At 38.8% G+C, this 12,939-nt stretch overlaps 1 protein-coding gene across 1 annotated transcript; it reads left to right on the top strand.

The window, feature by feature from the left end:
• Positions 1-7,143, top strand: PDCD1LG2 (programmed cell death 1 ligand 2). The gene is made up of 6 exons (XM_009865646.1): positions 1-70; positions 1,193-1,555; positions 2,632-2,916; positions 4,029-4,169; positions 4,878-4,919; positions 7,061-7,143. The coding sequence occupies exons 1-6, from the start codon at positions 1-3 to the stop codon at positions 7,141-7,143; spliced, it is 984 nt and encodes a 327-aa protein (XP_009863948.1).
• Positions 7,144-12,939: the final 5,796 nt, after the last annotated feature.

Raw genomic sequence — 12,939 nt, 5'->3', positions numbered from 1 at the left:
ATGTTTCAGATCCTCACAATGCTGTTGGTGGAAATACAGCTTTCCGTGGTCTCAGGTAAGACAGAAACTGGCTTTCAACTTCACCAGCAGGACCGATGAGGCAAAAGCCGCTACGTCCCCAGTACACAGGCTTCAGTACCCTGAGCCATACTTGTATGAATAGCCGGTGGCATCTGAAGTGTCTGATTTGCAACGTCTTACAGAAGGCACTGTGTGCTAACTGGGCAGGTGGCAGATCGCCATCACTTTCCACAGTCAGGCTTCTTTAAAGGATAGTGTTCTGACAGCTGAAGTGCCCAGCATCAGCAGGCATGGCTGTGAGAGGAAGGACGACCAAAGCGACCTAAGCCAATTGTCAAGTGGAACAACCCCAGAGTGAGCCAGAGTAAAGTAAACCCACATGTATTGCCCTGTAGCCAAGCAGCTCTTTTGAATGTCACTATCAGCACTACCAAGTGCTTCTGAATAAAATCCATCAATATATGGTACATTCAACACAGAAAGTAGTGATAAAGCATATAGAAAAATGTATCACAAATAACTCTCCTTTATCAAGTACACTTTAAAATGATAAACTATTCATAATTAAATGAATTTCAGGTTTAGTGAATGGCTAACAAGATTTTTTTCATGTATTTTCTGTAATACTGTTGCATGTACCTGAGAAGATGCGTAGGATCAAACGATACTCACCTGGTCCCAGTCTTGTTGAAGACTGTAATTGGTGCACAGCAATTCTGCCAAGTTACACATCCTTATCCAGTGCAACTCTGTTTCACACGAATTATACTCAATTTTCTCACTGTAAAGGATACAGAAATTATATTTACTATTTCCACAATTAACTGTTGCTTTTACTAGAATCTCAGGACATAAGTGGTACAATCACAATTTCACAGAAGCATTCCCTGTGTAATCACTGACTCAGTCTTAATGTGAAATAAAAAACTTACTTATTTTGTCCTTGTCTTTCAGACTGTAATCAATGCAGAATACAGATGATTTTGCTATATAGACTATAGATGATTTGCTATAAATACTACTGACATAGTAGAACGGTTAATGTGAGTAGGAACAAAAAAATGCTATAAACTTTTAGTCAAACCACTAGCCATATGCCTGACTACATGACACCTACTGCCCAAATTTAAAGAAAATCAACATATGACGCTGTCTCCTTTTCTTGCTGTAGCTTTATTTACAGTTGAAGTTCCTCAACAGCTGTACGTGGTGGAATATGGGAACAACGTGACAATGGAATGCAGATTCCCTGTGAACGGCTCGTTAAACCTAGAACTCCTGACAGTTGTTTGGGAGCAAAAAAGACAGGGGCAGTTGAAATCAAAAGAGGTGTACACACTTCGCAATGGGAAGGCACTCCCTCCATCTCAAGATCATGATTACATAGGAAGAGCAGCACTTCTGCACAGTGAACTGAAATTGGGACGAGCTGTCCTTCAGATCACCAGAGTGAAGATTACAGATGCAGGATCATACCTTTGTCTCATTGAATACCAAGGCGTGGACTACAAGTACATTACTTTGGAAGTAAAAGGTTAGTGGGTGAATTGAATGTAGGTATATATTCCTTGGGATATCTCTACTAAATTCCTACAAGTGTGGAGGAATTTGTTGCTAATTCTCTCACCCAGACTCTGTGCATAGCTCCCAGGTGAACCAAAGCGGTTGTCTTAGCACTGCTTAGTCTTCAGTTCAATGGCCAGTTAAGCTTCTCTCGGAGCAGCCTGCACCGTAGAGGGAGAATGACTGGTCATCCTCTGTCCTTCATCCTTCCTCCTTCTTGCCACATGCTCTTCCCCAGTGCTCCTACCCTCTCATCTGACCTCCTGCCGTGTTGGGTTGCACTCTGGCAAGTTTCTCAGAGGTGTTTTTATTTACTTAAAAGCCCTGTTGTAGCTATCCAAGTGGCTGGGAATTCCCCAAGTGAATGTGGCTCCCACAGTGAGATTTTCTACATGTGATTTTCTGTGTTCATCAAAGCCAAATGAAAGTTAGTAATATAGGCGTACATTACTGGCAGCATGGTAGACCTCTGAAAGGCCTTTCAAAGGCCTCTGTTTCCCATTAACAGAAGTATCTCCATGTGATACAAGGCAGTATTAATTTCCCATCTAGATGGTTAAAGAGTGAGTTTTGTCAAAATTAAAATAGGATACAGCCATTTTTAAGATCCATATTGGCTCCTCTGAACTGTCCTCTCAGAAACTCTCAATTAATTTTGTTCTAACACAGTGAAAATATAACACAGGTTTTTTATAAGCTATGGTAAAATAAAACATAAACCCAAAACTTATTCAGCAAGTGGCATATTTGAAAAATCAAAATTCAGTCCCATGAGACTTCACTTGTTTCCTCTGTATTGATAAATTAGGAATTCAGTGTTAACTGCTTCCTTGTGTAAAGTAATGCAGGAAGTTCTGTCACTGTATGTGTGAGAAGGATTGGATAAAGAATATTGAATTGTTCTACAAACATCCTCCATCATTTCAAGTAATTGTACCTCAGATATAACCATAGACAAAATATGTCAATAAAGTGAAGGAGGGAAAGGGAATTGGGAGAATTACTATTGCTGCATAAAGTCATTTCATTCAACTTCTTTTTATGCAGCATCCTACAAGAGAATAAACACTCAAGTAATAAGAATACCAGCTGAAGACAAATTTGTTTTTATCTGTCAGTCAGAAGGCTTTCCTCTGGCAGAGGTTTTCTGGCGAAATGAGAAGAACTTCAATCTCAGTGGATCTGCAAATACCACCTATACACTGACTGCAGACAGCCTGTACAATGTCACCAGCACCCTGATGTTCAAACCAAATATGAGTGAGAACTACAGCTGTGTGTTCTGGAATAAAGAACTGAGCAGAGAGACTTCAGCTCACATTTCCACTCTAGGTTTGTATCACCTTGAACTTGCACAAGACAGAGAACATGTGTACATACATCGTGGCCTATGAAACATCACTGGAATAAAGGTCTAAAATCAGTGTAATATTGATGCTCTGGAAAAGAAAGTCAGTATTACGTACAATTTTGAAGCTACAGCCAGCTCACACTTCAACAAGCCACTCTGTCATTTTTCTGCCTATTTTAGTTTTAGGGTAGCTCACGTTATTTGGCTGCCAGTACAGACAAAATTCTTTAATTTGCATGGGTGACTTCCCTGATACAGACTACTAATTAATTGTTCTTCAAATGGGATACGGAAAAATCGCTGTACTGCTCACTAAAATGCCATAAAATTGAAAGATTTGACTCATTTTTTTGGTAAAGCTTTTCACAATAATATCATAGAACAAAGTATTCATTAAATAAGTGTTAAACACTATGTTGATAAATTTTAAGAGGCATTTCTTCAGTCAGAGCAAAACTTCGGAATATCAGAACTGATAACTTCATAAAGGAGGTTGCATCTGGAATATTGTGTCCAGTTCTGGGCCTCTCGGTTCAAGAAGGACAAGGAACTGCTGGAGAGAGTCCAGCACAGAGCCACAAAGATGATGAAGGGAGTGGAACATCTCCCTGATGAGGAAAGGCTGAAGGAGCTGGGTCTCTTTAGCTTGGAGAAGAGGAGGCTGAGGGGTGACTTCATTAATGTTTATAAACATGGCAAGGGAGAGTGTCATAAGGACAGAGCCAGGCTCTTCTCAGTGATGTCCAATGAGAGGACAAGGGACAATGGATACAAACTGGAGCATAGGAGGTTCCACAAAAACATCAGGAAAAACTTTTTAACTGTGAGGGTGACAGAGCCCTGGCACAGGCTGCCCAGGGAGGTTGTGGAGTCTCCTTCTCTGGAGACATTCAAACCCCGCCTGGACGCGTTCCTGTGTGATCTACTGTAGGTGATCCTGCTCTGGCAGGGGGGCTGGACTAGATGATCCTTTAAGGTCCCTTCCAACCCCTAAGATTCTGTAATTCGGTGATTCAGTGATTCGCTGATTCCATGACTCTGTGATGCCTATTGTGTAAGTTGTTAATTTATTTTCTTTTCATGTTTCTAACAGCTTTAATGAGCAGACAGCATAGTGGACAAAAATCCCTGATCTTATTTATTGTCCCCACATGTGTGACGGTAGCTGTCCTTTCCTCTGCATTAATAATCTTTCAAAAGAGAAAATCATCCAAGGATGGGCATCCCAAAAAAGGTACATTTTTCTTTAGGTAGTGGATTTTTTCACTTTTTCATAATTTTTCCTGTGAATGACTGGAAATTTTATTAAGTTTAGGCACATTTGTGTGACTTTGGTCATACTATTTCTGGATGTGCTCTGTTCTAAAATGTTCTTGGATCATTTGAGTTGGGTTTTATTTTCCTCTGTGAGACAAGGTATATGGAAAGATACATTTTTTTATCTGAACAGCTATTATTCTCTAAAGAACACAAAGAAGCTTTGTCTTGGAGGCTGTAAAAACAAAGTCTGAATGGTGTTTTTCTTTATGGCTACAAAGACATTGTAGCTACAGTATATGACACAGAACTTTTATTTTTGATGTCTGTTAAGCCAGGTTAACTAAAACGGTATGCTCTAATAGACGACTATGAATAGCGTTTCCTTCCTTGTTTGCAAGTGCAATAGTGGAAAAGGAATAAAGGAAACAGGATATTACTCTAGTATTTTCCTGCATATTAATACATTCCAGTAAACTCAGACAAATATGTTTACTGTAATGAAGCAAAAGTCTTGTTATTAAGGACTTCAGAATTTGGTGCAAAGTTTGTAAAAGGAGCGTAGAGAAGTTTGCAGATTTTATATGACTCAATAATAAAATTAATCTAGAAGTTTGTTGAATTATTTTGTTTCTTTCAAATCTAGAAATGTTTAAGCTAAATTTGTATATATTTACTTCAACAGACAGGAAAAGAAAATTGAACCCTAACCTGAAAGATGAGAACAGTAAGTCACAGGGTTTTCTATATTTATGCTTGCAGCTTTTTATTTCTTATAGCTAACATCTTTCCGAATCTGTAGATGGCCACTTAAACAATGTTACAGAAAAAATAGAAGCTAGTTTTCAATTTAAACTCAACTTTTCTTCAATTTTCTGAAAATGCAGTATCTAACATTATGGCTTTCTCACAGGCAATGTCAAAATTTATACATTTGTTCCCTTTCACTGAGATCCAGATAGCTTACATATATCACCCAATATACACCTCTGTATACTAACTGCATATCTAGTAGCCTTGGCTGAGTACACACAGAAAGCTGATTATCTTGGAATGTATCAAGATTTTTGTAGTAACAGTCCATTATACTTTTGGCTCAGAACTCAGAACAACAAATGGAATGATACCTTATTAATCTGGATTATTAGATCATCCAGTGAGCCGCTTCTCATCTTCCAGCTACGTGACTTTCCCAGATATCTGGGAATTTTTACCTTGCATACGGAAGGTAATGCCTATCAGGATGCATACGTTTGTCCTGTAATAAACGGAAAAAAAGAAAAAAAGAAACTGCCATAGAAAACTATAAAGCAATAGGATAAGAAAGCTCTAAATCACCTACTTATCTATATGTTTTGTTACTTAGAAATAAAAATCTGATGGGTTAGTGTACTGCCAGGAGAGAGGCTGTGGCCAGCGTTAGGTATGGTGATACTGAGTTCAGCTGTAACTCCTTGATATCCAAGCAGACCCTAACACAGCCTATAAAGGCCAATCCTGAACCTGCCTAATACACCCCACGAATGTGAACGACTTTCTCCCAAGAAGTGAAGTTGGAGGAAAACTGTGATGCAGCTAACAGAGTGGCCTGAAGACACAATACATGGCAGTTTCCAGACACATGGGCAGCTTTCCGCTTTTCCAAGGACAGGATTTACTTAAGAAGCCATCCATGTTTCAGACTGCTAAAGAAAAAGAATCATCAAGAACTCACTAGTCTAAAAAACAACTTCTGCAGAAAACTAGGGATTGGGCAGAAGGGGATGAATTCTCTAATTCCTATATTACCTCAGACTGTAATGCTTGCATTTTACCCACAGTTGTCCAACCTACTGCCATCAGTAGATATTAGAGTCAATAATGACACTTTAAGGAAAACACTATTACCTTTCAGCAATCAGCACTCGCTGTAGTCAAAGGCCCCTTCTTGTTTTGCACGCAATGGTGTGAAACTTGAGTGGAATTATGCCACGTGCAAATGAAAAAAAGCTCAAGGCAAACAGCAGTCTGGAGGACAGTGTCAGTACACATCCAGACATAATTCCAGTGCATGTTGTCTGCGCACAGTGTGGCTTCCCATGGCTTTTTGTATTACTGTTGTAGAATTTTTTCACTTTCTAGGCCCCAGTCTCCTTCTGTGCACTTACTAAAATGAAGAAATTAAAGGAGACATAGCTGCTTTTTGTGGTTTTACTTCTTCATTTTAATGACTGAAAATCTTTGTGCAATGTGCAGTAAGTCATATGACAAACGCTTATATTTCTCAGCACCATATATTTTTAAGAAGCACTGGAAAGAACCTTTTTTCCATGATGAGTATGTAGCTGAAGCATAAAAGCCACAGATACATTACCAGAGAACCCTGGAAATGACCCACATGGCCCTGGTTACAGGAATAAGGATTGTTATTATCTTAACTTACAGCTCAAGCTGTATCAGCACTGAAGATGTAGAACATTCAGCCTCATCACTGAAGTCCCAGTTCTGCAAACTTTTACTCTGCTGCACAGATTTTACTGACGAGCATTCTCGTGGATGCTATCTAACCACATTTCACTTTTGTTATTTCATTTATATGGCTGATAGTCAGTGATAGCTTTGATGTCACAGGAAATTAAAAATTTGGACCACAGATAAGAAAGAGAGGGGAGAGAAATGATTCTTCCCTCTGAAAAGGTTGCAACAAGATGTCTTTGTAATTAATGGAAACTCTGAGGACATCGCAACTCCAGCAGGGCCCAGAAAAGCTTGCACACAGTGAAGTTAAGGCTTTCACTCTTTACCTCTCAGTTGTTAAAATCAGGCTATTTGTTTGCTTCAATTATTGCAGTTTTATAACGTAACACTATCCCATTTTCTTTCTTTAAGGAGATGATTTAAACTCTCAAACTGAGGCCTTATACTTGTCAACTATCACTGCTTCAAGAGACAGTGGGAGCGTGGGTCTCTGAAAACTCTTCATCTCACCTGCCATAATTTGCACTTTTTCTATCTGTTTTTGCGGACTTCAGAACAAAGTTACAGCACTTTAGCTTTGAGATGAACTGTGAACTTATGGGGATTTATTGGCACTGCAGCAATAGAAAGCTATGACTCTTCAGACGCCATAACTTGAAGTTACTGAGAATTTTGCTATCATGAAATGTGGTTTACCACTATGAAGAGGTTATCTGAGTGCCTTTGACACACCTTACCTTTGGACTTATGGTTGCTCAAGGAATTTTTGGTTAAGAATGCTTTTATTAGCTGTTCCATTCTCAGGAACAGTGCTTAGATTCAAACATCTTGTGGAAATTTGAATAAATGCTGTACATGCTATCTTATGTCTCAACAGTCATTTTTTTCAGGTGGAGACATCATTACATGCCTATATCTCATTTCCAAATTTTCCAGCATGCTAAACTGGAAATTACCACAAGTACACACCAGCATGGCAATATATGAAAGATATTTCGTATCACAAAAGCAGCAAGAGGTTGAAGTTAAATCAAAGGACTGACAAAAAAAATAATCCCAACATAACAGTAAATCAGCATTATGTCACAGAAGAGAATTTTAATCCACAGCCTACGTAAAACCCCCTAAGTAAGTCAGTAACTGGGCATCACATGAACTGTGATGTTGTGCTACATAACAGTAAGAAGTTTTACACTTGAACTGATTATTCAACAGAATTTTCCCTAGGAGGAATTAGGAAACAAAAGTGAAAATGAAGCTCAGTCAGATTTCTCCCTTGATTATTTCTAAACTTTTCTCAGATTGAAAGATTACTCTTTTCCATGTCAGCCACTTACCTGTTTTCCTTCCTGTTACTGGAATGCCTACACGCATCTCATGTAATTCTGAATACACTGTCTATGGGCATAGCTTCTATAGTGCCAGTTTTGAAAAAATGCCCAACAGGAAACAACTTTGCATCTTAGATAGTAATCAGATAGCGAAGCAAGGACACTGGGTAGGATTTGTCATATTATTTTCCAAGAGCACAGGCTCTAGTGAGCGGCGTTTTCTCCTAAGATAGACATAACAAGATAGAAGGGAGATGTTCACATGGAAAATTCTTTTGTCACTGTCTTGCTCTTGGAAGAGTGCTATCTATTTCACAAAAAATATTGTACCAGTAATCTTAAGGTTTTCTTCATAGCATTTGCTCGGGATTTAGATAGGAGGTGCTTCTCCAGTGTCGTGCTGCATCTATTTACTCCAGCATGAAGCTGACCTACAGTGCTGCTAGGGGACCAGAAGGGCAGCATTCACACTCTCTTCTGTCTCACCAGGATAGCTGATTTTAAATAGCAGGGCTGGTATTGATTTTACTTGGGGGCGGGAAACCCAACCAATCTCTCTCTGTCACCACCTCAACTTTAGTATATATGTTTTGTACTTTTAAATACTTATTTGTAGCCACTGGATTCAGCTGAGACAAATCTGCACTGGGCTTGCTGTGTCCTTGCTGACACGGCAAATCAGGTAGCTGTCAGAGAACCAGAGGCAGCTTCTTGAAGCATTGCTTAGCTTCAGATGCAATAGCAGCTTGGGGACTGCCCTGGCTTGTGCTATCTAGTAATAATTCAGGGTCAGTGCATAAGGTCAAGCAACTTCTCCCTGTGCCAGATTTGTACTCTAATGGGAACTATGGGCCCTTTCTGTCAGCCATGGTGAAAAATCTAACTTGTTGGGCTCCTGGAAGAACTTAATTTTGGATTTTTCTATCTCTCATTTCCTCACAATCATAAAATGGAGGTAATTCAAACTGAGTTTGTGTGGATGAAAATAAATAGTACACCACAGCCCTTGAAATCAGATTATGGTGATGATCACTGTTCCTTACTGAAATGAAAGTCATTCTGACATTATCTTGCACTGCTGATTAAATGTTGTTGTGCGTGGGCAGGGAAGGACAGGTGTGGGCAGTGCTTCCTGCTCATTTTCCAGGCATAGCGAACGTTACCCTGCTTTCTTTCTTAGTGGTCTGTAGACTTAAAGGTTTCACCTGGCATCCTTAGGCAGAGGCAGTATAGCTTTGCACATCAACTCTATGCCCCATCCTCTCCATTTCATATGAAAGGAGTAATAGTACTATTTACTGTAATAATCATAAGAATACCCAGAAATGTATCTTGGTTTACAAATTTCTACCTTTACCAGCTCTCAGTGGATACCGAGGAACTGCAATAAAGAAAAATCAGGATGACTGTCACATCTAGTATGTGAAAGTTAGCTTGTCAGCAGCTTGACCCATCTGTATGTGTCTATGAGTTCATGCATGAGTTGTTTTTTACTGTAAACCATTGAGCATAAGACACTTGTGTGATACGATGAGTCTCCTTTCTGCTTCAGCTACTGTTTTATATGCTGTTATCTTGAAATAGCTGAAGTAAGAGCTTTCAGATACAGATAAACTGCCTGCAAAATTTTTGAAGGATTTGGTTGTTTGTTTGGTTTTTCATTTAAATAATTTTGAAGTTTACAGTGAGTCAAGAAGTTGATATTTTTAGGTCATAAAATAATAGATATTTTTAGATGTCATATAAAGATTAGTTTGTAGGGATTGACTTTAAAACTTTTAACTGGCATTTTAGAGTGGCATACTGGATAACTTGCTTAGGAAGCTTCTGTTATCTTTTCTGATATGTACCTCCTCTATTCATCTCCATACATTTGTCTCAGCTAGAAGAAAGTCATAAGCAATAGCATGTTAGTGTACTGTATAAAGGTATGGATTCAGTTAAAGTTGGTTGAATGTATGAAAAGATGTGCAAAGAATCTACTTGCTGGTTTATAGTCATAAAATAACATAGTTTGCTGAATTTTAAAAATGAACATTTTTCATGAGCACATATAAAATAGGTTTTAAGTACTTAATTCTTCTTGACTGGCTACGGAGCACTACTTTTGTAATCCTCTGACCTTCTTTGCTGTTTCACAGGAGTCACTGGCAAATTGGGTGGTTAGTCTTTCCGTTCACTCCTCACCTCTGTTATTTACCATAGATTTTAAGGGCTTGCAGAAGGTTCACCTGAGGTTTTCTAACACAGTAATATTTTTAGTACTAATAAGAGGCACCTTGCTCAGTGATCAGGAGCACAGAGGAGAGTAAGGTTAGCTCTGTTTTGTACCACGTTCACTTTCATACCGGCAACAACCTAAACTTATTCCATCTACTTGATTACCATTAGCACAGACATGGCTGAAAGCAAGAGTTAATGTCAAGAATATTAATATCTTTGGAAAAAGACTGAAGCAGAGGAAGGTCTTCTAATGGCCAGTTGAAATGTAAGTCTTAAAAGACTTACACCTGCATACCAGAAAACTACCAGCTGATTCTGACCATGACTTACTGGGAGTGGTTGGAAATGCCTTTCAGAGGTTTGTACTGCCAATGAACAAACCTCTATGTCTTTGTTAAGAAATGATGCAGTCATCTTTTCTTACAGAATTTCTTCCTTCACCTGACAGAAACATGCTCCTTACCACCAAAACCAGTATCTTCCTACTTCATAAAGTAGAAAAGAAGAAAGGTTTCACAAACTCTCTCTATACTGTAAAGAATCACCATTAATGGAACAGATGTAACCTCAAAATTGGCTTCTCTTTCTGTGGGGACAGGGATCCACTAAGTGTCTCCCAGAAGTATATTCTAACCCAAAGTGACTTTTGATTTTAAAACTGTTATTCACATTAGCTTCTGTGTCCTTTGTAATTATCTGACTTTTCTTACACTCTGATGAAAGCATGGCCTGAAAGTTAAGTCCCAGACCAGTGATTGCCATCTGTTTTCACAAGACATCCTGGTTTTCCTCAGCATGTTGTCAAGTATGATCTGAAACTCTGTTTTATAGGCAGTGCACTGTAATATTTCACTCAACTGTAATATGTAGTCACGTGGTAAAAAATAGCTGACACAGGTAAGTGGATCATGCAAACATTGTTAAAAGCTGACTTGAAAAAAACATTAATCAAGTTCAGATGTATTTACTTTTGACTTTTATGTTTACTGCCCTTTTTCTGCAGCTGAGGTTTTTTTTACTCACAACTATCTTTCCTTAATGGGCTTTTCCAAGTGTGAAGTATAATGTCTGTCATGCAAAATCTGTGTTAGAAACCACCTTATATAAGGTAATAAACCAAACCACAAGCAGTAGAAAGTTGATGAGTGGGTTTAAGTGCATTCCTTACACACATGTGTTTTTCAAGCACTGGGGGAAGATGATTACGTGAGTCTCAGCTGGTAAAGATACAGCTTTCCGTGGTGAGGTGGGGAATCCATCTAGTCAAAAATCTAGAGTTCTAGTTGCAATGGAAATGTTGCTAGCAAGAAGATTGCTATCATACTGGATGACTGCATTTGCATATGAGATCCAGCTTTTTTCACATAGCATGATAAGCATACTCTTCCCAGATCTAAAACAGATAATTGTCAATGTAAACAATGCCTCAGCTTGGCAACAACTATATCAAACTGCTAAGTTTACAAATGGTGAGATATCTCTTTCCACTTTGCATTCACAAGGCAGTAAAGCAAATCCTGGCAGAACAAAGAAGTTGGGCTTTATTGAAGATATATATAAACCTGAGAATGTCACTGAGAAAAGATAAGCTTTTGGTGGGAAAAGGGAACAGGGTAAAGTCAACAATTTTTGATTCAAGAGGAACTCAGAATTTCTGTGAGAATAGTAAAGTCAGATGAAGAACTGTCAGCTCAAGGAATTTCCTGGTTCATACAAAAACCCGTTAACTCCTGAGGGATGCTTTAGTACACCCCCATAATACTGCAGCTGTAGTCCATGGAGCTGTTTCAAACTGGTGAGAAAACTAAGGCAGCAAGACACTTAAAAATTTATTAAGTAAAAGCAACATATATAGACCTTCATGCAAAGTCTTTGATTTTTTTTTGTATATTTGCCATGCATATACCTCATACTTCTGAAGGGTTGTGAAATAAAATGTAAACCACAAAGTATAGACATAGATTTAACAATTTCAGAAGAGATTTCTGGGTCTATTCTTTTAATTGCTCCTATGTTACAGTTTATGAAGGATTGTTAAGGTTCCTTATAACAAGCCTCAAACTTCACCTCTACAAAGTTCTTCAGTTTCCTGAAACTATGTAAATGAAAATGTGTATGACAATTGCTGCAGGAGAACAGAAGATCAGAGCCTCAGCCATCTCCACTGGGGTGGAGTTGCTTGGGTCAAGTATTCCAGGATTTCGACAATGCTGAATTGTACAACTCCATACCACATTGCAGAGAGAAAGGTGGAAAAAGCCCAAGGGTGTTAAAAATTTTCTTTGCATCTGCCAAGACAGTCTTGAACAAGGCATCATTTTGAAGTCATTTCAGGGCACCAGCCAACTCTGCTCAGTTAGTCATTGCTGATCTTGCCCAATCTCCGATTCTTCAGACAAGGGCACCATTATGCGGGAAGCCAGACTATGCACTCAGATAACTTAATATTCTTGGTGCTCTAAGGTGACTGGCTACAGTCTGAAACTCAAAGATTTAGCTGTGCATCTGCATGCTAACAGCAGAAACTGAAAGGTTCTTGACTCAAACAGGGAAGGCTATGAAGGCTTGTAGAAAGTGATTAGCAAAATTGATTAGATGGATGGGCTCACAGTCCCATGTAAAGGAGCACAGGATTTTCTCAAGTCAAAAGTCATCAACCGATACATCTTCTTTGTGCTGGGTCCTGATATAAATCATGCATCCTTTGTTGAGCTGCATACTTTCAGCTTCATTCTT

This window comes from Apaloderma vittatum, unplaced genomic scaffold (genome assembly GCF_000703405.1).
Source record: "Apaloderma vittatum isolate BGI_N311 unplaced genomic scaffold, ASM70340v1 scaffold39322, whole genome shotgun sequence".
Taxonomy (NCBI): domain Eukaryota; kingdom Metazoa; phylum Chordata; class Aves; order Trogoniformes; family Trogonidae; genus Apaloderma; species Apaloderma vittatum.
The sequence above is the reverse complement of the archived record's forward strand: the minus strand, read 5'-3'. Positions and strand labels throughout refer to the sequence as shown.